The 22,073-nt window shown below is 37.1% G+C and overlaps 5 protein-coding genes across 9 annotated transcripts; 3 read left to right on the top strand and 2 right to left on the bottom strand.

Annotated features, from left to right (window-relative positions):
- Positions 1-2,002: 2,002 nt before the first annotated feature.
- Positions 2,003-8,784, top strand: samd13 (sterile alpha motif domain containing 13). Of its 3 annotated transcripts, XM_088426602.1 has the most exons (8): positions 2,003-2,126; positions 2,577-2,685; positions 2,907-2,949; positions 5,250-5,361; positions 5,450-6,448; positions 6,657-6,708; positions 7,160-7,276; positions 7,364-8,784. In XM_088426602.1, exons 2-5 carry the CDS (start codon positions 2,658-2,660, stop codon positions 5,591-5,593), a joined length of 327 nt encoding a protein of 108 aa, XP_088282728.1. In that variant the 5' UTR covers positions 2,003-2,126; positions 2,577-2,657; the 3' UTR covers positions 5,594-6,448; positions 6,657-6,708; positions 7,160-7,276; positions 7,364-8,784. The 3 variants fall into 3 exon arrangements, with proteins under 3 accessions (XP_088282728.1, XP_088282727.1, XP_088282726.1); XM_088426601.1 differs by having other exon boundaries at positions 7,160-8,784; XM_088426600.1 differs by having other exon boundaries at positions 7,107-8,784.
- On the bottom strand, positions 6,293-9,379 carry uox (urate oxidase). Of its 2 annotated transcripts, XM_088426598.1 has the most exons (9): positions 9,323-9,379; positions 8,935-9,147; positions 7,925-8,041; positions 7,338-7,416; positions 7,068-7,254; positions 6,856-6,979; positions 6,672-6,692; positions 6,506-6,589; positions 6,293-6,440 (listed from the first exon to the last, which is right to left on the bottom strand). In XM_088426598.1, exons 1-9 carry the CDS (start codon positions 9,341-9,343, stop codon positions 6,369-6,371), a joined length of 918 nt encoding a protein of 305 aa, XP_088282724.1. In that variant the 5' UTR covers positions 9,344-9,379; the 3' UTR covers positions 6,293-6,368. The 2 variants fall into 2 exon arrangements, with proteins under 2 accessions (XP_088282724.1, XP_088282725.1); XM_088426599.1 differs by lacking the exon at positions 6,672-6,692.
- Positions 9,380-10,918: 1,539 nt separating this feature from the next.
- On the top strand, positions 10,919-16,608 carry dnase2b (deoxyribonuclease II beta). Of its 2 annotated transcripts, none has more exons than XM_088426032.1 (6): positions 10,919-11,130; positions 11,237-11,411; positions 11,583-11,661; positions 13,660-13,821; positions 14,995-15,192; positions 15,887-16,608. In XM_088426032.1, exons 1-6 carry the CDS (start codon positions 11,036-11,038, stop codon positions 16,219-16,221), a joined length of 1,044 nt encoding a protein of 347 aa, XP_088282158.1. In that variant the 5' UTR covers positions 10,919-11,035; the 3' UTR covers positions 16,222-16,608. The 2 variants fall into 2 exon arrangements, with proteins under 2 accessions (XP_088282158.1, XP_088282159.1); XM_088426033.1 differs by having other exon boundaries at positions 10,979-11,114.
- Positions 16,609-17,355: 747 nt separating this feature from the next.
- On the top strand, positions 17,356-20,824 carry rpf1 (ribosome production factor 1 homolog). The gene is made up of 9 exons (XM_088426307.1): positions 17,356-17,677; positions 17,910-17,966; positions 18,345-18,425; positions 18,503-18,598; positions 18,677-18,830; positions 19,430-19,512; positions 19,722-19,903; positions 19,978-20,104; positions 20,330-20,824. The coding sequence occupies exons 1-9, from the start codon at positions 17,447-17,449 to the stop codon at positions 20,369-20,371; spliced, it is 1,053 nt and encodes a 350-aa protein (XP_088282433.1). The 5' UTR covers positions 17,356-17,446; the 3' UTR covers positions 20,372-20,824.
- On the bottom strand, positions 20,744-21,859 carry LOC148417006 (guanine nucleotide-binding protein G(I)/G(S)/G(O) subunit gamma-5). Its single transcript, XM_088426308.1, has 3 exons — positions 21,678-21,859; positions 21,379-21,523; positions 20,744-21,302 (listed from the first exon to the last, which is right to left on the bottom strand). Exons 1-2 carry the CDS (start codon positions 21,756-21,758, stop codon positions 21,398-21,400), a joined length of 207 nt encoding a protein of 68 aa, XP_088282434.1. The 5' UTR covers positions 21,759-21,859; the 3' UTR covers positions 20,744-21,302; positions 21,379-21,397.
- Positions 21,860-22,073: the final 214 nt, after the last annotated feature.

Raw genomic sequence — 22,073 nt, 5'->3', positions numbered from 1 at the left:
TGACCCTTCTTTGTTTGTTTGTTGATTGTTCATGTATTTGTTTTGATTGTGCAACAGTGTCAAGGTACAATGCCCTCAAGATGTTTTTTGCCATTTGTTATATTTTACTAGTTGTATCATTTTAGTGCAGAATGTATTATGTTTTTTTTTAATCTTGTGGCGTTTTCCTGCATCATCACATGATGACAAATATCAATAATTAACTACAATTGTGTAACAGAAATTCAGACGTTCTCACAATTCTGACTGCAGTTATGCGAGTATAGTATTTGACTCTTTGTTTATCAAGTTGTACCCAGCGACAGTTGCTTTTTAATCTTTTTTTAACAACTTCTGTTTTTGGTTTCATAAATTCATTCCAACTAATCATCACAACATAGAAGCAATATGAACCACAACCTGATGCAGCAAGTATGAAAAACAAAAATGAATTCAAATGAACTTTTTTCTATCAGCTGTTTGTGTGAAGCTATTCCTCCCATTTCTATTTCTCTAATAATGATAAATTCAGATTTTTTTTTTCTTTGTAGAGGATTCCCTTGTAAAAGGTGTGTCTCAAAACTATTGCTGAAGTGAAATTCTTGCCTGCACACGCCTCACGCTCACAACACAAGTCAACATTGTAGCTTATATGAAGTGTTTCATATCAATGTCTGTGTTTGATGTGCATGCATGTTTAACCTGTCTGGCTCAAATTAAGTTTTAGTAGGTTTTTTTTTTTTTTTTTTTTTTACTACATCTGAGTGAAAAAATGGCTCATAAAATATGTGGAATAGTTAGGGGATTCTGATTTCATTGTTGCAAATCTACAAAGTTTTTCCTTGCTCCATAAGTGAGGCCATTTTTACTGCAGATCAAATACTCAGGTTTGGGGAAATTTGATTTGATTTTAAATTTCTCGCTTTTTGGAAGAGTCAAAGCAACTGTCAATATCTTTCTCACATTAACATCAGTTCTCCAATATTTTCAAAGACATGGTGCTCAAAATGCTGGAAAAGAGACAAATTGCAGCTTTTTAGTACAAAGTAAAAAAAACAAAAAACAAATGGACCATTAATACATTTTTTTAAAGTTAAAGTAATGGCAATTTATAATTTGATTTGATTTTTAAGCTTTTGTTTCTTGAAATTTTCTTAAAGCAAGTATATTATTTAACCCTTTAAGCTTCCTTTTATTATGTTAATTTCCCTGAAGACTTGTATTGACACTTTGCAGAACTTATTGCACACTGATGCCTCTCAAATCAATGAAAAAACTAAGCCCCCTTTTTAAATTGCTTTACTTTTGCGTGTGTGTCATTCAACCCTATCTCTGATTGGCACAGAGGATTGAAAATAATATTGTTGTTCGTCCATGACTTGCATTAGAATAATTTTAGCAAATTAACACATTGATCTTCAGCATGTTTCGTGTGTCTTTGTATCAATCCTGCCACTATATATATATATATATATATATATATATATATATATATATATATATATATATATATATATATATATATATATATATATATATATATATATATGTTTTTTTTTCGGGGGGGGGGGGGGGGGTGGAACCCACAGCCCTTTCAGTGTCATTCAGCACCCATGTGTTATGTTTGTCAGATGTGATGTAAACATTGGCACTTTTCCCTGAGGCTCTTCACTCCTAAATAAACAACTCAGTTTGGGTTCGCTCTGTAGTTAGTTTCATGTGCCAGTATGGGCTCAATATTTCTGATATGTCTTTGTATTTACTTTGTCGGACGTTTTCTGTATCATTTAAATTGCTGACACGTGTTTTCTCACCTAACTTTATTTGTGTTTGCAAGGGAAATATTCTTTGCTGTAGCAAATTTTATGTAACAAAGAATATGTCACAATAATAAATCCTTTTATTAGAAAAAAAACTGAGTAAATGGTTCATTATCATGGTAGGTTTAAAATAAAAACTAAATACAACACTTGCTCCATGGATGAAATAGACTTCAATTCCCATGATTCTCCAGTGACGTAGGAAAAGGAGGCTATGACGATAAGCAGCTAGTTGGCTTTGATTAATTTTTGATATTATCAAATGATTATCTTCCATTTTTTGCTGGCAAAACACCACGGAATGTCGGGAACTTTTTATCGTCACCCGTAAGTAGTTTAACTTGAACGGCGCTTTATTGCCAAAAAAGGTGTCATTAAAAATGTGTTCGATTTTGTATTAGCAAAGCCAGCTAACTGTCCGTGTTAGCTTGATAAATACGAAAAGGCAGCGATTGTATTTAATTTTCGCTTTCTGTTTCTTTAGACTTTTAACCATCCGCGCCGTGTATTATTTGACTGGTAAAATTAATCGACAGCAACGGAAAAGCGCGAGTATTTGTGCATGCAGTTTTGTTATTATTTTTTTTAATTCAATTGTCATTGTGAAATGTGAGTTTTGAGGGCGTCATTTTCACACACTGCATCTGTAGTTCCGTTGTTAGTTAGTGAGATAATAGCAGCTTTGTTTTACCCTTCCCGATCCATTTCCTCGTGCACGTCTTCACTTTGACATTTCTCCTCTGAACACTTGTTTCCTGACATTTTTTTCCGCGACAGAAGCATCTAGTCGTAGGCAAGACTACAGAAAGAAGGATGTTTAACCCGCCAATCCTACGTTAACATTGACAAGAAAAACTGATGAAAATTCATTGCAACGTTACTGATTGTAAGTAGAAACCAGTACATTCATGCTTATGATGCTGCAAATTAGTTTACTTAGTATCAGAGAATAGTAATTGCTTTGTAATACCTGAATGATTTAGCTTCTGCTTGCATGATGCACTTGATGTTTACGTAGTCATTAACAGAAGTAAATATAAATTAAAGTTTGAGTGCATGTACGTGTGAACTGATATTTCATAATGGATCCCAATGTTTCTGTTATAGCCATCATGGAAGATAAGACAAATGGTTCTGTCGACGCCAAAAGGTATGGTCTCAGATTACTGAGAAGAGAGTGCTTATTATGTACATTCGGGTAGTCAAAAACTATTAAAGAAAGAGCGCTACTCAGAAAATGACTCGCGTAAACATAAAACCAGTCCTCCGAATAATTTCTACCTGAATAGGTATTTAATACCACTGTGTATCTCTTGTGTAACTTATCTTTTAAATTGAACATAAACGTCAAGTAAACAAATATAAGAAAAAAAAAACAATAGGAAAGGAAAGGACAAAATCAGGCTTATGTTTCCGAAAATGACATTTGAAATTGCTATATTCCAATCCTACACTTATTTCCCTATAAAGCAATATATAATACCCATAGGTAGTTCGGAAATTGATAAAGGTACAGCCATTTGAATTGAAAGTTGAAATCCTTAGCTTTGAGAGAGTTTTTTTTTTTTTGGTGACAACCCCCTGTGAAATATGTTTTCAGTCAAGTACCCCTTCACCAGTGCAAAGCATTTTTCGGTAAAGAAAAAAGAAACATGACTTAAAGCATGCTATCAGTGTTTGGTTTATTAAACTTTAGAACCCTTCAAACTTCCTTTGTTTTCGCCCCCCCTTCCCAGAAATAATTAACATAAAGTGTTCTCTTGTGGCTCATAGAACAGATTTTTTATAGAAAAAAGAAATATTTACAAATCTTAAAAAAAATAAAATAATTAATTGTTCATAAATATTTTTCCACGAAAAATAATCAACAAAAGTGTCAGTCATCATATGTTGGCATTGCAGTAAAGATTTGTTCACAAAATTCAATCAGTAGCTTAATTATTAATAAATATTTGTCCACAAAATATAATCATAGTAGAGATCTGTTGTTGGGATCATAGTAGAGGTCTGTTCACAAAAATAAATCATGAAATTAACAGATAACAAGAGGTGCCACGTGACAAGTTGGGTCAAACCAATAGTATGGGGAGGATAATATGGGTTTGAAAAAAAAAAGTATAATTTAGTGAACATAAATTTTGTTTTATGAACTTATATTTTCCTGAAACGTTTAATTAACTGAATAATTATTTTTAAAGGATTTTTGCATATTTGATTGTTTTGTGCCCCCTGGAGTTCCTTCAAGTACCCCCAGGGGTACCCGCACCTCCATTTGAGAACCACTGTTTTATAGAAACCAGTACCTTAAGAAAAAGATATTGATCCAAAAGGTTCAATGGGTTGAATGATCTTGAATGATATTAAGTTAAAATAGCAGGTAAGGACTTATTCTAAAATGTGAACACTTTAAATATGGTTAGACATGGTGAAATTAGGCAAAAGTGGTTCCTTGGCCTCAGGCCCAAAACAACTTTCCCATTAAGCTTACCGTTCAGTCCTTATTTCAGCATTATAGTTCAGTCCAGCATTGTATGCCAAAGTTTGTGTGCTTTACTCTTGCTTCCTAGCTGTGAGCGGTTATTTAATGTGTTATCACAATGACAAATGTGATTTTTATTTTTTTATTTTTTTGTCAATTATGTTAAAGATAAATTGCCATTTGGTGTGGCCCAGCTGTTACAAGAACGTTTTATCATGAAAATTATTTCCCAAATGCATTTGGCCACATTAAGTAAATGATCTTTTGATGAAATTTTGATGATTCCACACCTTTTTTTGTGTTTTTTTTTTCAACCTAATAAGTAACAAATCAACATTGCGGGACAAATAAATCCTTCAAATATATGTAGCTTTTATAATTGAGAAGGGAGACAATTTTGAAATTGTGATAATCTTTTCATCTTCAGGTTTCATCTTCTTCTCATACCTCTAGCATGCATCTTGCTTGTTGTCAATCCTTATAGAGTGACCACATCTTGTGAAATTGTGTTGTTAGATTGGTAACAGTAATCACTGAATGGTTTGACACTTAATAATAAAAACCTTGTGCTGGCAAGTCAGTAGTGGTAGCCAGCTCATACTACCCACGCCCTTTTGTTCCATATTCAACAAGAGGCTCACTCTTCCACCTTCTTTTATCTTTGCACCCTCTTCTTACAATCCCTTCATTTTCATGCACCCACTGTGTGCGATTTCCAGGCTAATTGGGCTGTGAAGCATCTCGTCCTCACCTCAGTCGGGTCACCAAATCGTTATTTCCCTACATGGTTTCATTGTGGGGTCTCAACTTTCGTACTACTATTCCTGCTAGGGGGATTTCACCAACTCTGCCCAACGCTTCATCAAAGTTTGCCCTACTAAGTAAATGGCATTAAACGAGCTTTCTTTTTACCCAAGCAGATAATATGATAAGTCTAGCACCTTGTAATGAAGAATACACTCTCTCCGCAGCCCAGTGGAGAACGGCCAGCTTCCAGATCCAGCCAACTGGGCAGTTGCTGATGTGGTCAATTACTTTAAAGCAACAGGGTTTGAAGAGCAAGCCACAGCATTCCAAGATCAGGTTGAACTTCCTGCCTGCCTCCATTTTGGATTTCAAACAAACTAACTTGGATGACAGACAGCAGTAAAATCTCTTTATATCTTGACAGGAAATCGATGGCAAGTCACTGCTCCTGATGACGCGAAATGACGTGTTGACGGGCCTGTCGATAAAGCTTGGCCCTGCGCTGAAGATCTACGAGTATCACGTAAAGCCGCTGCAAACCCAACACCTAAAGAGCAACGCCTCTTAGCACGATGCCGGGAGCTGACCACTCCCCGCGCCTCAGTGACAATCGTCAACTCCCGACCAGCTGCCCGTTGGCAGAGACTCCACTGGCCCCATGGCACCTTAAAACAGAATCGGTTCCTATATGTTTTTGGACCCCATACATGGGTCGCAGACATGGGGTCAAATGAGCTGTTTACCTTTTTAGCTGATCTTATTTCTGCTGCTTCAGATTTGTACTTTATATTTTATTGTTATTTAAGACATGAGTTGTTCTTCAGGATTGTGTTGTATGTTTGTGTGTGCGTATCATGAACCAGTGATGGTTTTAAAAATTGAATTTGTACATAAGATGATATATTATTGAAAACAGTGGCACACTTTTGATAGTACAGATGCGGTACTGTTCGCTCTTAAAAAAAAAAAAGTATGCTCTATTCTGCGCAACTGAGTCCATGCGTCGCCACTTGGCTGGAAATATGAAGTATTACACTTTTCCCAGTTACAACAAGGCTCTTTGGAAATATAAATGTGTGTATAATGATGATGTCGCTACTTACCTGTGGTGCTTCAACTTGGTTGAAATGATGATTAATCAGGTGTGTGTGTGTGTGCGTATGTGTGTGTGTTTGACATTGTGCAACACTGAAGTTTGAATATTTCAATCAAAGACTTGCAATAAATGGTGCTCTTTTCTCACCAAAGAACAACACGTGTTTATTGGTTGTTGTTGATGAGAATTAAGGACTGAACATCTTTGATATTGACAGCTTTTGCATTCTTTATTTGTGCTTATGTCTTCACAGCCTGGCTTGCTTCCTACGCACTGTCCCTGAAATGTTTCCCGAGGGGTTGTCAAGGGGAAGAAGAACCTGCGGCGGTAAGAAAATCATTTCAGTCCACTAATTACATCAGGGTTAATTATAATTGAGCTTACTTCGCCATTGTTCTCAATGCCCAATTTTGTCATGTCGATGGTGAAGTAGTGGTTGTTGGGCATAATGATCTCAATTTCATCCACCTGTAAGTCAGTGCACACATGAGCTGGGATGCATTAACTGACGAGCTCTTTTATTTGTTTTGTACAGCACCATGTCACTCACCACAAGGTTTTTTTTCCTGGCCTACCAGCGAAGAAAGGTAATTGTGAAATTTAATATCAGACTGTGTTATTACCAGTAATGTCAATACAAAAAGGAATTCCCCTTAGTGTTGGTACATGGTGGCTATATGATTTAATTTGTATAATATATAATTCAAACTAAAAAAAGTAAAATATGGCCTTACCTCAGGAGCCCTAGTGAGGACAAGGACTTGTGTATCATAAAGTGTCTTCTGCACAGAGGGAGAGAACTCTCCTTGATCAAAGGGGCCTGCAAACTTCTCAATAATCGTATCTTTGACAGTTTTCCTATCAGGAGAAAGTTGAAATGAGATGAAATATTGCAAAGTTTTCATTGCTTTTTCCATGTATGTAAAGCTAAAGAATTGGTTCATACCATACAGCATCAAAGTTGACATCTTGAACCTTGCTGTAGTGCCACCTGGCACAGACTGTGGTACAGAAACATCTGTCCGCGGCATCTTGCAGTGTGGTGAAGCGGTCTCGGAGGAAACCCACAAAACCAGACTGAGTGGTCTTCAACACCTTCATGTCCTTGAGTCCACTGTGGACCACCGGAAAGCCTGAGTAGAGGACCGTAAGAGAGTGAGTGTGTGGCGTGCCAAACACGCAAATAGAAAATACAACAGAAAGTTGATTGCACGACCATTAAGATGTTGTTCAATGTCACAGAAGCGGACGGCTTCTGGGCTGTAAATGAAGGCGTGGGCGTGTTCCAACCCATTCTGAAAGAGGAAAAAGAAAATCATGAGCAGTGGTTGCACATTCAGGGACAAATGTCCAAGGTTTACTCCACCTCCTGGGCAAAAAATAAATATGAATGTGCAGTCTCATTGTCTCCGCTATAAGCGTGGGACTGATGGATGCACAAATTTGACATAGTCTCTTGCTGTAACAATATTTGTTTCAAGATTTGTCTGTATATGTCAATATATCTGTTAATTACTGTAAAACTCTCAACCCCTATCAAGGATTAAACCTCAATGTTTAATACTGTACCCAAGCACACTGTTGAATTACTGAGTAGAAATTGTCTGCTGCCATAGAAGGTTATTATTTAACCACGGTATTTTAAAAGATAAAAAAGAAAAGGTACTTGTTCCAGTCCAAAAATCCTTGATCTGGAAAGGCTTGAGTTAATCAATGTGTGTTTTGATAATCCCAAACTTTTGTCTTTAGCTCATGTTTGCAACAAAACAAACAAGTTAACCTTGGTATATATATTTTTTTTACCTTCTCCAGCCTCTTCCATGGTGCTTGCTCCATGTAAACCTTGGCCCTCAACACATGGTTGAAAGAGGTCAGGAAATGGTGACAAAGATCCAAAGAAAACTGCTCAATGGTCTTCACCTGGACAGAAAAATACAGTGTGAGGTAGACATACAAATATGTATTAATCAAAGTTAGTAGTGTCCCGAGACCCGGCCTATTAATTTGTTCATTTGTCTATATCTATATCAGTGGTTTCCAAACTATGGCCTTGGAGCTATTTTCAGCCCACCATCCACAAATTCGCGACACGTGGCACATGCTAAAAATATATTTTGACATTCAATGCTACATAAAAAAGCAATAAAAAGATTTGATGGTAGATACCGTTAGAAGTGTGGGGAAAAAAGTCAGTTTATTTGATCACTTTTTCTAGAAAGCCTTGACATAGCAGTTTTATTTAAATAACTACTTTATTTAGACACTATGCAATTGCTTACATATTGACATAGCTCCAATACTTTGTTGGATCTACTTTTGCATTAATTAGAACATCAAGAAGGCGAGACATGGAGTTGATAAGCTTTTTGCTCATTTCAGGTGTTATTTTAGCCCAAGTTACTTTCACATTGGCATGCTGCTGGAATCAAATATAATGAACAGCAACTAATCAATGATTAATTGAAACACTGATCATTTTTGCTAATCAGCTGATTGTTTGGATAACTTTTTTTTTCAGTGCTCGGAATTTCACCTTGTCTGCAGTAAAGATTATTTTATCTTTTGACTCGTAATAACACATTTGCTTTTTCTCTGGAAAACAATGAACATTTTAACCCAAGTCCAAACCTTTTTCTGAATCACCGTTTGTTTTTTGCTCTACCAATTTGAAATAATGTCCCATATTTGAATAAAGAGAATTTTTAATCCAATTCATGGATTAATTGACAGAAAAGTCATCAGACTCCTTTATTAAAAGAATTGTTGATTGCAGCCCTCGACGTGCGTATGGATTGCGGCGGTCCACAACTTACCCCCTTGAGTTTTGCCAAGGCATGGACGGTGTTCTTGATCGTATCAGTAGGGATGATGTCCGAATTGTCTCCAGTAAGATAATCTTTGCGCGACCTGAGAGTGAGCTGCACATCTGCCTTGAGCTCGATGATGTCATGGTGGCCCCCCTGTCTCCTGATGCACAACACCTTCACCGTGTTTTTGCCGTAACCCGTCCGCACAAATTCCACATTCTGACACATGGAAACGAAAGCTGTCATTGAGGCCAATGGAGACCACCTACAGTATCATTTTAGAAATATCCAACTGGATATTCGGTAAGCAACAATGACAACTATGTGCAGAATGTTTATGAGATGTTCGTTCTGATGATATAATCTAACATTATTCTGTGTAATAAGCGCTCACCTGATTGAAAGGACTTGCCATATTGCCTCTCCCTCACTGGATTGTTTTCAGAAAAAAAAAAAGTAGCTTGACAGGTAGAGGAGGTTTTGCAGAGTGGGAGGTTCCACTCTCACCCCAGGCCATTGGAGCTTTTTTTTTAATCCAAGTTAGTTGTCATTCATGCGTTGAACATTTTTCTCTCTCTTTTTTGGCAGTGGAGGGTTTTTTTCATGTTGGAAAAAAAAATGTTTGGTGAAAAGAGAATCTAAAAATAACTGGAAGAAAATGTGTATTTTAAGTATCATTTAGGTATTTAACTACTAATGTAACTGATTACTTTAGATAATTTGGTACCAAGGTAATCAATTATCAGGTAATGGATTACTTTAAGTAATGAAGCACTAAAGTAATTCATTACTTTCGTGTAATCAAGTACTGGAGAATTTGATTACTTTTAGAATTTAATTACTTCATGTAGTATGAGACACCATTGGAAGGCAATGTTGCTCACATTGGGTAAGCAAACCATACATACTACACATACATGAAGGAATGGAAATCAATTATTCATATGATACCAACCTTGTTTACGTAGACAAACACAAAATATTCTGTTGGCCTTTAGTAAAAATGCTAAAAATCAGTAAGCACTCTTGGGATTGCCTTTTCCAATAACGCTTGGCACTAAAAGAGTTAATATCTTGTCTGGATGTTAGAATAGCGTCCCAGAGCTGATGCTTGGAGATGAACTGTCTCTCACCTCTATAGATCTTTTGCTTGATGATGCTCCAGAGGTTCTCAATAGGGTTGAGATCAGTAGTAGAAGGTGGCCACACCATCAGTTTTTCTTCTCTTATGTCCATAGCAGCCAGTGACTCAGTGTTGTTCTTTGCGGCATGAGATGGGGCGTTGTCATGCATGAAGATATTTTTTTTACAATTCTTCTTTTTGTACCATGGAAGAAAGTGGTCAGTCAGAAATTATACTGTACATACTCACCTGTGATCTGAATTAGCAACATTATTTTTTTTTTACCGTTCCATGATCATGCATTAGCTTTTTGGAAATAACCAATGTTTTCAAACCCTAAGCAAGGTAGAGTACTATCTTACACTATTTTTCCCTTAATTTGTCTTTTTATCACAGGTGTCTGATATTGATCTCAATGGACAGAGCCTAGAGACACAATGCGCCCCACAGGTTTAATGAGAAAAAAAAGTTGTTGACTTTTAAATCCAGTTTGCATAATAATTTAGAATACAGTGTAGAAAATGTTCCGCCAAAATGAGGCCAGTGATGCTGTTTGGCCGAAAAAAAGTGATAATATGTCTTTGGGTTAAACGTATCAATGTTCAGCTGCTAAACATCACATCAAAGATTTTTCAAAATTTACCAGAAATTTGACAACCCAAGGGACCTTATGTTACATAAAAAATTTTAACATTTATGAGGTGCTCATTGCGATAAATTATGGTCATCAACAGCCTCACTGTACTTGGAAAATAAATTGATAAATAAAATTCCACATGTACTGTATTGGAAAGAACCCAGAGTGTTAAAACTACTCAGTCAGCTAAAACCACTGTCATGGGATCTCATTGGATCACTTCCTTTTTAGCTTCTTAGCTGTGCACTGACCACTTTCAAAAAGGTTTGCTCATCGGCCATAGGTTCAGAGGACTGTTCCTACTTGTTATTTTGGGTTCACTCATCCATAGACAATAAAATGTGACAATGGCCGCAACATTAAGTATTTTTCTGCTTTTAGCCCTCACCGTGTGTGATGCAGCTATTTCCTGTCAGAACGAAGCCGGTGAGCCTGTCGACTGGTGAGCTGATTTGTGTTTTCACATTTCAGTCTTCTATGTGGCAACATTTCATCATGCAAGTAACCTAAACTTTTGGGGGGAATGTTCTGGCATTAAATCCCTGCAGGTTCATCATCTACAAGCTTCCGCAATACAAAATTGGTGAAATGGGTAGTGGGGTGGATTACATGTACCTGGACCCTTCCTTAGACAACTGGCAACTTAGTACATATATGGTAAACACCAGTCAAGGAGCCATTGGAAACACCCTCAAGCAACTTTACAGCAAAGCAGTTAACAAGGTGATGTTCTTTATTTTTGCATTCTCCTGAAATATACACAGAAGAAACCCTTTTACGTTGTTGAGGAAGCATTCTTTCATTCCAACGGGGAACTATTGCTTCTGCTATAAAGGGCTATAAACAGCACGTTCTTGTAGCATTTGCTTTCAGCGTGATTTGTCTTTTTCACAGTCTAGCAACTCTGTTTACGTCCTCTACAATGATTCACCACCTGCCCTCAAGTACATCCAAGAATATGGACACACAAAAGGTACAGTGGTCATGAAGCTGTGATTTTTTTAAGGTTGAAGTCCAAGTGGGTGCTTTGAATAATTGATTTGATATTCCTTTTCCAAACTCAGTTTTGAATTAATGAAACAATGAATTGATCCTCTCTGTCTTTCTATTCATACTAAATTCATGTGATTTCTAATTCCACGTAGGATCTCATCACTGCACAAGAGTTGTATTTCAACAACAACAGAACATTTGTTCAGAATGAACAAACTTGAAGGCAGACAAATAAAAGTGTTTACAAAGACAGCAATGAACCAGAAATTAATTTCTGGACATCATTATTTGTATGTGTCGGAAGGATCCCCTGAAAATGAGATGACGCATCTCAAGTGGAAATTCTTTTTTGACACTTTACTAAAATACATTTAAAAACATTACATTTAGCCTATTTCCATCTCATGCTGATATCATGTTTGTGTAACACACAAAGTGATTATGACTACTGCTGTGAAGAGATTTTAAAACAGAATAATTAAAGTCTGTAACGAATTGATCTAATTTATCTCTTTGTAATCCCACCCTAAAATAATATGAAAAAAAAAGTTATTCGTTAGATGTGTTGTGTTATTGGTGCAGATGAAAATGTTGATCAACATCAACAAACAATGGCTTCACTCATTTATTTTCTTCAACAGATTTTAATAGATTCAGTTGTAATGCTTTACCGTATGCTGTATTTGAAACAAGTCCCAAGTTTTGTCTGCAACCTTTAATTTTGTCTAGAAGAATGTTGCTGTTCTCTTTTGTCATTCACCAAAAAGGTTAAAAACAAACTGGTAAAATAAAACGTCATTGTGCTATAGTGCTTTTAAATAGTTCATGTAAATGCCTAGTGGATTGCATCATTTTGGGGATTATCATGAGTTTCAGATGTGGGAATTAGGTTCTAAATTTAGTTTGGGGATTCTATAACTACTCGACAGTACTGTATAGACTCCTTGCTTAGCAAATCGTACTTTAAGGTTCAGAAATTTTGTTCTGCAGCGGTGAACATGTATGATTTAATGAACACTCATTTTAAAAATCACGTTTTAAAAGTACACTCAGTGCTCTATTACGACAAAATGAATTCTCATAGGTCCTTCTCATATACGTATTTTAATCAATAACAGTAACGGCATATCCCACTGGCCCATTGAGAGTCGTTTTAGAGGCAGAAACAAGCAGTTCATTCAAGGTAAATGACACATTGTATAATACCTCTTAGATTTTCGAGCGTTAATGTTTGATAATATTTTTGTTTCCCGGGCTAAATGGTAAGCTATTTAGCTCATTAGCTGACCGGGTCTAACAGCAGTTTATATTTTTTTTACACCATTACATTTTTGGTATTAGAGTCACAAAACATAAGGCTGTTTCTATAAATGTAGTCTACAAATTGACCGTGAGAATGTTGGCGCTTTGACCATTAATATGGTGTTTGCGTTTCAATGCATTGCATTTTTTTTCTCATCACAGAGATTTGTGCTACAAACTGGGTGAACCACTTGGCGGGGGTCACAGCAGGACACGCTGTAATCAGGTTGCACTAGCATGGCCAATATATATGCAAGTCCAGAGGAAAATTTTAGGCCAGGCTTCTGTGTGTACCTGAGCCAGAAAATCAAACTAGGCCAGCAGACTGGACTACTTTTTTCTTGAGTACAGACATACTAACCCTGTTGGTGTTAACACTCACCTTTTCATTCCCTCAATCGTACATTTTACATTAATTATTTATTATTAAGTTCCTACTAACTAGAACATCCATCTATTCATCCATTGTCTGTAGTCACTTATCCTCAGTAGGGTCGCTGGCTTGCTGGTGTCTATCCCAGCCATCTTTGGTCGGTAGGCGGGGGACACCATAGACTGATTGCTAGCCGTCAATTACAACATTTAGTCCTCAAACCTCTGGAAGAATGTGTTTGCAACCTCTGCTGCTACTCTACATTCATTTTCAGTTTCATTTCCTTTTTTCTGCTTTGAACAGGGATACTGCTATTTGACCAATCCCAAGGCTTCTGGATATCCCACAGCATTCCCCATTTCCCTTCTTTCCCAGAGATGGGCTACGTCTACCCATCCTCTGGAAAAGTCAACGGCCAGACAGCTTTGTGTGTGAGCCTCCAATATGACCAATTCCTCCAAGTCAGTGAGTAAAGCCTTCTTTTGTACATAATGCTAAAAAGGTATACACAAAAATTAATTCAATTTGCCAAATAAAACACAATACAAAATTCGGATGTGTCTTTTCATACGCTTTCAATGGAATTATGCTCATTTTGCAACTACCGCACATATTTGTCTTCTTGCTACTTCCATCCTTAATAGTCTTATTATTTGTGAAACAATTACAATACAAGTATAGCTGCTACACCTTCGCTTTCTTTGTTACACATACAGTCGTAACGTTTTTGGGCTTCCCACGACCTGGAGTGGATCTTGGTGATGCAACTTCCTTTGGGCTGTGTGACTTATGAAATCCTGTAATTTTTTAAACGAGGCTTAGGATAACAACACCACTAACGTACAAAACAAGTGTGTTTTTTTTTCCATGAAAATAAGCTTAAATTGTATTTCAGATAAATTCTAGCCCACCAAGCTTATCCCTACCACATTTTTTAAATTTTAAAATAAAAACAACAATTTACTCTTTTTTTTTTTTCTTTTTCCTCTAATGTAGTCAGTATTTTTTTATTCAAACCATTCAGACATTAAATTATTCAGCTAATTCATACTGCAATTGTTTTCTCAAAATTTCTAAGAAGGAAAACAAAAACAACAACAACAGGTTTTTTTTTTTTATAATTCCATGTCATTCAATAACTCTCCACACACTTCTTTGTTCTGCTTCATATTTCAATATGTGTTCATATTTCAATATATATATTTCAATAATCCAAAAGAATTAAAATTTATTCTATGATTCCACAACATTACACATTCTTCAATAATGTTTTATTTAGTTTTTTAGCATCCACTTGCAATTTCTCTAGGAATTGCTTTGTCAAGTTACTACTGATTTCATTTCCTACAGCAAATATTGTATTTGCTACTAATTGAATTTCTAGTCCAGCTACTGTATAACAAACTATACTACTTGTCCAACAAACTGCTATTTGAATTATTACCTCTGCAATTTTTATTGATAATGTCCGACTACAACAATGATATGCAAAACACATTAACTGTTAAAAAATGAATACATAACATTAGAACACATACACAGACTAAGGTTTTCTATCATCTTATCTTTTTATAGCACCTAATTTGTCCTCATAAACATTTCCTAATGCTGGTTATCTTTGATTTTCCCCAATGACAGCACAGCATCTGGTGTATCTTTTCCCACGGTTCTACAATTGCTCCGTGCCCTCTGCATTTGCGACCAAACTGCCTCAGCTGGCCCAGTTATGTGATGGCCACAGGCCACAAGCGCCTTCCGATAAAAAAATGGACCAACTCTTCTCCCTGAAGGGAGGGATGTTTTTCACTTTTGCCAAATCTGAACATTATGTGGATGGTAAGGTATTTTTCTTGGTCGTTTACATCTGCAGACTAAAATAAAAATAAAAAACTGCAGCTGCATTTTTTTTTAAATATGATAAGTCTCTCTGTGAGAGCACTAAGTTGTTTTGAATGCAGTGATTACCTCAAAACAGGGTGTAATTTTTTTTCCTCTGAGTACCGCATACAGAAAAACATATTTTTTGTAGTTCAACTTATTAAAACAATATAAACCAAGCAAACAATTATTATTATTTTTTTTTTTTACCAGTTAGTTATTTCAAAGACTGCTATATGAAGACTTTCTGTTAAAAGTGTTGAGGAAAATACAATGTTTTTTTTCCCACACTCATAACACTGGTTATCATCAAACATTTTTTAAATGTATTTTTCCTTTGTGCCATTGGCCAATAAAACGTAGAAAGTGTGCTGCAAACGGCCACCATGCCATAGTTTGGGTACCACTGCCTCAAAAAGTTATGCAATAAAATAATACTATGCGGGTACTGTCATTTTATTCCAGGTGTTTTTTTATTACAAAAACAAATTCTAGGATTTTTTTGAAGATAATTCTCTTAGACCACAAAATGATTCATTTTCCACAAATTTCTATTTATTACTTTTTCCGTTTCAAGACTTTTAATGATAAAGGTACCAACAGTTTTTATTTTCATCACTACGGAATTAATTTCTCACTGTTCTCTATCCAGACATCTACACCGGGTGGGTGGCTCAGGTCCTGAATGCGGACCTGATGGTGGAGACCTGGCAGAGACAAGGGCATGACCTGCCCTCCAATTGCTCTCTTCCCAATCACGTCATGAACATTAAAAGGATTAGTTTTCCCCAATTCGTTAAATTCCTATCTAAGTTTGACCACTCCAAGTGGTGCATTTCATGGTCTGAGAAGAAGCACTTGATCTGCTTGGGGGACCTCAACAGGGAAGCTTCCCAAATGTGGCGTGGTGGGGGGCTACTGTGCTCTTACAACACTTTGATTTTCAAGGCTTTCCGACAGGTGGTGGACTGGTACATTGGATGTTGATCTAAAGGCTGGAATTGTATTGTTGGGTTTGATATTGGATAGGTGTTTGTCTATTTTTTTTTCTGTCATGGAATACATCATAATCAGTGAGTCCATCTATCAAATTCTAATTGTTTATCTTGCTCTGGTCAGTGATCACATGATTTTTTTAAGATCATATTTTACCTGAAGAAAATTCTCTAAATGTTGTTACCTTATGTACTCATGCAATTATGCCATCAGGCAGTGTAATGCTATTTGTATATGGTGGGTGTGAGCCTCTCGGTGGTCAACATCATGCTCTTTGTTCGTCAGCAAACTGAATCAAGTACTGAACTTTATTTTGTCACGTTTTGATTGATTAAAGAGATCTTAGTTACGTAACCATTTTCAGCAATAACAAGTAAATCTTTTGTCATTCATTTAATTATTTTTCATGAACAATAAATACTTTTAAAAATACATTTATCCAATTCTGCATCGCTCCCCTATTTGCTCGGTGTTGACCAATTACGGCCCACCTATTTTCTCTGTTAAATGATGTGACATTTGGCAAGCTGAACCGTGATTGGTTGTTACCTGAGTAGACATGAGCTCATTTCCAGTCGACAAGTGCCAAAATTTGTTTTTGAAGTTATTAGTTTAACATGAAAAAATTGTAGTTCTCAAACTATGCACAGAATATTAACATTTTCACAATGGGGAAATAGCGAAGTATTTATATCTCTTTACGAACTTGCATGATGTGATAATAACTTTCTGGAAGGCCGTTGCGTGGCTCCTTCTTCCAGCCGGCCGTTATCTGTAGCTGCTTATCCTCACTAGGGTCGCTGGCATGCCGGTGCCTATCCCAGCAGTCTTTGAGCAGTAGGCGGGGTACACCCTGGACTAGTTGCCATCCAATCGAAGAGTGTGGCTCCTCTTCAGGTTGCATACTCGTATGGTTCTTCTAAATGTCACATTAAAGAACTACTTCTAAAACTATATTAATAATTACGGTATTTTATCATTTGAATATCAAATTTATTTAGCGAACCCGTTTTTCCCCTGGAACGCATTATAGAAGCAGTTCTTTTCATTTCAGATCCATTTGGATGCTTTTTTTTCATCCTCCTCACCGCTAGATGTCGCGCGTCTCAAATTGAGCACATCTGTGGCCCGGAGGTGAAGGACGGAAGTAGCGAAAGCAGCATTTTCCAAGCACGTGAAGTTCTTTCGTGATCTCCGTAAACACTGCTCGAGAAAGATGGATATCACCGAGGTTCCCGTGACGGAGAAAGTCAAAAGCAAGAAAAAGAAGAATAAAAGTGATAAGACGAATGTGGAAGAGCCAGTTAAATTGGAGAATGATGTGGAGGTGAAAGAGGAGAATACAGAAACGACCGTCACCTTCCCACCGACATTCAGTGTGTCTGAAATCAAGAATAAACAGCGAAGACACTTAATGTTTATGAAACTAAAGCAGGAGAAAAGAAAGGTAAAGTCCTTAACTGATTTGCTTTTTGTACACATCGCTGGTGTAAAAGAGGGCGCGGCAGAACATGCTTCAGAAAAACAAGCGGGTGTGAGGTGTGAAACGAGTATGACTCAGTAGTTCAATAGCGGCGAACTACATTAAATAAAACTGAATGCTTACATTCTGTCTTCCTTTTAATAACTTAGCCGTTTATCTTGCTGCTGTCACTTCAAATTGTGCCTTTGTATTGCAGCAAAAGATTGAGCTCAAGAAAAAAAGGAAAAGACAAGAAAAACTTTTGGGCGATAAGGTGAGTTTTCTTCTCTATTTTCTTTGCTGTTGTTGAAGAATAATCCTACATTGCTGTGATATTAATTCACTCAGGGATAAACACTGGCTCTTGAAGTAGATACAGTATATACAAGGTAATAATACTATTGTAGCAAACAAATAGCATCAATGCTTTCTATTGTTTCATATTTGGCAGTTAAACTCTGCACAAACACATTATTTCTTGCACTTGAAGTGAATTATCATTGTCAAAGCTGTATAGCTGCAGAAATGAGTTATTGATATTGGTAAGTGTATATTTAAATGTGTGAATATAAAATAGAGTTGTAAATACAATATTCACAACAAAGTGACAGTGCATGGAGCTGTTTTTATTTCTTCTCATTTTTTTTTGAAGGCACCACCTAAACAAGTCCCCAAGACGATAGAAAACCAGCGAGTGTACGACGAAACAACAGTTGACCCAGAAGATGAAGAGGTATATTTATCCTCCTTATAGTCATCTTGTAACATGATGAATTTTGGGTCATCTATGTTGTTTTGGTTTTTGTTTAGGTTGCATTCGATGAGGGAACAGATGAGTTTTCAGCCTACTTTAATGGTCTGACAAACCCCAAAGTTCTAATCACAACGTCAGACAGACCGAGAGGAGTGAGTGCTTGTTCTTCATTGTTGTGAACGCCAGTTGTGTTTTTCAAACCCTTAACGGTACCCCCATTGTTCTCGCAGAGGACTGTGAAGTTTTGCAATCAGCTGGCCACCGTGATCCCAAACGCTCACGTCTACTACAGAAGAGGTTTAGCCCTCAAGAGGATCATTCCCCAGTGCGTTTCCAGGGACTTCACATACCTGATTGTCATCAACGAGGACCGCAAAGTGCCAAGTATCCTTCTGCTGCGGGAAACTCATCTGTGTGCTCCATATTGGAAAAGGGGAAATCATTCAGGGGAGGCGTTCCAAAAAAATCATTTCACAAAACAATCAAGACTACGAAACTGCAAGTGGATTACACTGTCATTGTACAATACAGCACAAGTCTCCAGCGTTAGCACTAGCTGCAAACTGGGTGGTGCATTCAAATGTAGTCTGACATTTTAAAGTCGAAGAGAACAAAGGTCCAACTATACATTCAGCACTAATAACAAACTGTAAACACTGTCAATCAATAAATAAAAGTTGATATCAAGTATAATGACGCGGGAAAAATTACTTGATTTTGTACTTAATACCAATAAACGGTTAATCGAGTCATGTTTACAATCAAGTCATGTTTACAATCAAGTCATGATTTAAATGGGACTTTAAACAGTCACATTGACAACTATTAGCACCATTACCATATGTACCTAAAAATTATATAAAATTTAACACATCGTCGCTGATAATGCAGTAAACATCGCCTGAAGCACTTTGATATAAAAATCTGAAAGTCTTTCATGTGTTAAAGGCCGAGTTTCAGCTTTTCTTAACGCCATCTCTAAGATGGTATGGTTCTTTGTCACCTGCCTGAAGGGCCCACTGCACACTTCAAGGTCAGCAGCGTCCGACTTCGGAAAGAGATGAAGGCAAGTTGTTTGTATTTCATTTTGTAAAATCAAAAGTCATGTTGGACCTGGCCACAATGCTTGAAGGTCAAAGGTCAATTTTCCTTGACAGCCACATGAGCCATAAAATCCTACCTGGTGTCACGGAGAATGAGTTAATACAGCTGTTCTTTGGAGCAATCGCAGAGTAAGAATTTTCTGAAAACTATTCTGTTGTTTTGCGTTCACAGAGACGAGGCAAAGACCCAACAGAGCACAGCCCAGAACTCATCTTGAACAACTTTACCACACGTTTGGGCCACAGCATCGGCCGGATGTTCGCCGCTCTTTTCCCTCAAAACCCCCAGTTTGTGGGTCGGCAAGTGGCCACCTTCCACAACCAGAGAGACTTCATCTTTTTCCGATTTCACAGGTGAACGAACGGTAACAGTAACTTGATCAGCATGATGTCAAGGCGGCTTATCTACGATTGTTCCATATCCCAAGATACATCTTCAAGAACGAGAAGAAGGTGGGCATACAGGAGCTGGGTCCCCGCTTCACTTTGAAGCTTCGCTCTTTGCAGAAAGGCACCTTCGATTCCAAGTATGGCGAGTACGAGTGGGTCCTCAAGGTGAGAGCCTATTTCGACTTTGTCCTGCATTTGTGTGTTTATGTCACTCTGCGAAACAAAGCGGCATTCATTAACCTAATTTACAGCACAGAAGGAGAAATGTAGTCTATCGGTGAACTTCTGTCAACTTTTGTGTGGCAGCCAAGAATCAGATACATGGGGCACATACTGTACTTTTCTTACTTCAATAGGCCTGATCATCATTGTCTTCCTTTCTGTTTATAGCGCCATGAAATGGATGCCTGCAGGCGGAAATTCCAACTGTGAGGGCAACATCATCTCTCCTGTGATTACACATGGACATCAGTTTCTCCCACAGTTGTTTGTGGTTTCATTCAAAATGACTTTGTGCTCAATGTGGATCCTGAGACTTTGTGACCAACCAAGTCTCGATTACACTCATTGCAAAGAAAAACAGATTTTGTCAGTGCTTTTAACACAATATAAGGTATGACTCATGTTCAGCCACGTTCAAGGTGTCTCTTTTAGAAAATCACATATGTATTATAACTTTGAACTCGCGTGGGAGACAGCATGTTGTGTACATGTTTTAGACTCACATGTGAACAATTGTGTAGAACTGTTGTTTTGTCGTTTGTTACAAGACTAAACATTCATAAAAATATAACTTTCAATGAGTAAGAGGAAAATGTGTGAATATTTATTATTTTAAGTCAGTCTTGACAACTGTACAATAAACAAGACGTTGGTGTATGGTTAGTAGGTTTTTCGTATTCCTTAGTGTACAAAAGGTCTTCAATGAACAATGCTCACAACATATATTACAGTTCAAAACTACAATCACTTTCATTAGTTTTTTTTTATATTTGATGGTTTATATTTATTGCCTGAGAGTCTTTCATACAAGAAATTATGACCTTTTGATGTTGTGAAAGGTATGTGACGTGGCATAAGAATACAGAAGGCCTGCACTGTTACTATTATTATTTGTTTTATGCTTAAACTTAGTAATATGTTTGAATTAAAATATTTATTGTAGTTATGACATAATTACAACGCTAGCATAGGTTCCATATTGTAAGCTTGGTTAATCATGTATAAAACCTGTCTTGTTAGCACCTGGAAATGATAACGCGTGGAATTTTAACAAATGTTAAAAAAAAAAATGTTGAAATGATCCCTAACGCTCCTGAGGCAATTCCAGTCCATCTTCAACTGGAGCCCCGATTCTTGAGATCTGTAAAAAGATTAAAAAGGTGAATGCTAAGAAAGAGATATTCCGTGCTGAAACGAAAATGCAGAATGGGACTCACAGGGGCCAAGGCGTCGTGGTTATAGGAAGGAGCAAACCTTCTGCGGTCTGAACGGGTTGCTACTGGATGACATACCGGTGAGCAGCGGGTCATGCTGGGCGTTCTGGAGGCAAAACTGCTGCAGGTCAGCTGCGGCTAGAGACACCTGACGACAACCACAAATAGACATTTAGTAGATTGTGTTTCCAAAATAAAATTGTTTGTCAAACTCCAGTGGCATTAAAATCGCTTTCAGTCGAAGCGAAACTACATTTGGGAACGCCCTATCTAACAACCACTATTTTAGGCGTTGTTTTTACCTTTACTCGGTTTATTCCCGCTTCGAAACGTAGTTGATGAACAATTTTCTTCATTGCTATAATGCTGGATGATCCGGACATTTTTGTTTGAAATGACTGATTTTACTTGAGAAAAAAATTGAAAAAGTTCAGTTGCAAAAACTTGTTGACAAGCCAGCAACGAATCCGCTTCCGCTTTGCTGGGAGGCGTGTTTTCAGTGATGCTTTTACGTTTTACAAATAATATGGGAAGTAACAGATTTCTCCCAAACAGACGCGTTGAAAATACACCGCAATTTACCCAGATTGTGATTTTTTTATGTATAATATTATGTTGAATGTGTTTTACTTTGCTTTTATTGAAACAAAACGAAGGTGAAAGTAAGTGTATAATATAACTCGATAATTCTCAACTGC

Source organism: Hippichthys cyanospilos, chromosome 10 (assembly GCF_059441005.1).
Source record: "Hippichthys cyanospilos isolate Australia breed blue-spotted pipefish chromosome 10, RoL_Hcya_1.0, whole genome shotgun sequence".
In the NCBI taxonomy this organism is placed as follows: domain Eukaryota; kingdom Metazoa; phylum Chordata; class Actinopteri; order Syngnathiformes; family Syngnathidae; genus Hippichthys; species Hippichthys cyanospilos.
The sequence above is the reverse complement of the archived record's forward strand: the minus strand, read 5'-3'. Positions and strand labels throughout refer to the sequence as shown.

Excerpts from the sequence above, each read along its gene's own strand:
- samd13 (XM_088426602.1), top strand. The coding sequence starts at position 2,658 with ATGAAAATTCATTGCAACGTTACTGATT. Across the intron at positions 2,686-2,906 it reads TCATTGCAACGTTACTGATT|CCATCATGGAAGATAAGACA; the intron begins GTAAGTAGAAAC and ends TTTCTGTTATAG. Across the intron at positions 5,362-5,449 it reads CCACAGCATTCCAAGATCAG|GAAATCGATGGCAAGTCACT; the intron begins GTTGAACTTCCT and ends ATATCTTGACAG.
- uox (XM_088426598.1), bottom strand. The coding sequence starts at position 9,343 with ATGGCAAGTCCTTTCAATCAG. Across the intron at positions 8,042-8,934 it reads CCTTGGCAAAACTCAAGGGG|GTGAAGACCATTGAGCAGTT; the intron begins GTAAGTTGTGGA and ends TTTTCTGTCCAG. Across the intron at positions 6,441-6,505 it reads GCATTGAGAACAATGGCGAA|GTTCTTCTTCCCCTTGACAA; the intron begins GTAAGCTCAATT and ends TTACCGCCGCAG.
- dnase2b (XM_088426032.1), top strand. The coding sequence starts at position 11,036 with ATGGCCGCAACATTAAGTATTTTTCTGCTTTTAGCCCTCACCGTGTGT. Across the intron at positions 11,662-13,659 it reads AGAATATGGACACACAAAAG|GGATACTGCTATTTGACCAA; the intron begins GTACAGTGGTCA and ends TGCTTTGAACAG. Across the intron at positions 13,822-14,994 it reads TGACCAATTCCTCCAAGTCA|CACAGCATCTGGTGTATCTT; the intron begins GTGAGTAAAGCC and ends CCCCAATGACAG.
- rpf1 (XM_088426307.1), top strand. The coding sequence starts at position 17,447 with ATGGATATCACCGAGGTTCCCGTGACGGAGAAAGTCAAAAGCAAGAAA. Across the intron at positions 17,678-17,909 it reads TAAAGCAGGAGAAAAGAAAG|CAAAAGATTGAGCTCAAGAA; the intron begins GTAAAGTCCTTA and ends TTTGTATTGCAG. Across the intron at positions 20,105-20,329 it reads AGTACGAGTGGGTCCTCAAG|CGCCATGAAATGGATGCCTG; the intron begins GTGAGAGCCTAT and ends TTCTGTTTATAG.
- LOC148417006 (XM_088426308.1), bottom strand. The coding sequence starts at position 21,758 with ATGTCCGGATCATCCAGCATTATAGCAATGAAGAAAATTGTTCATCAA. Across the intron at positions 21,524-21,677 it reads CGGGAATAAACCGAGTAAAG|GTGTCTCTAGCCGCAGCTGA; the intron begins GTAAAAACAACG and ends GGTTGTCGTCAG.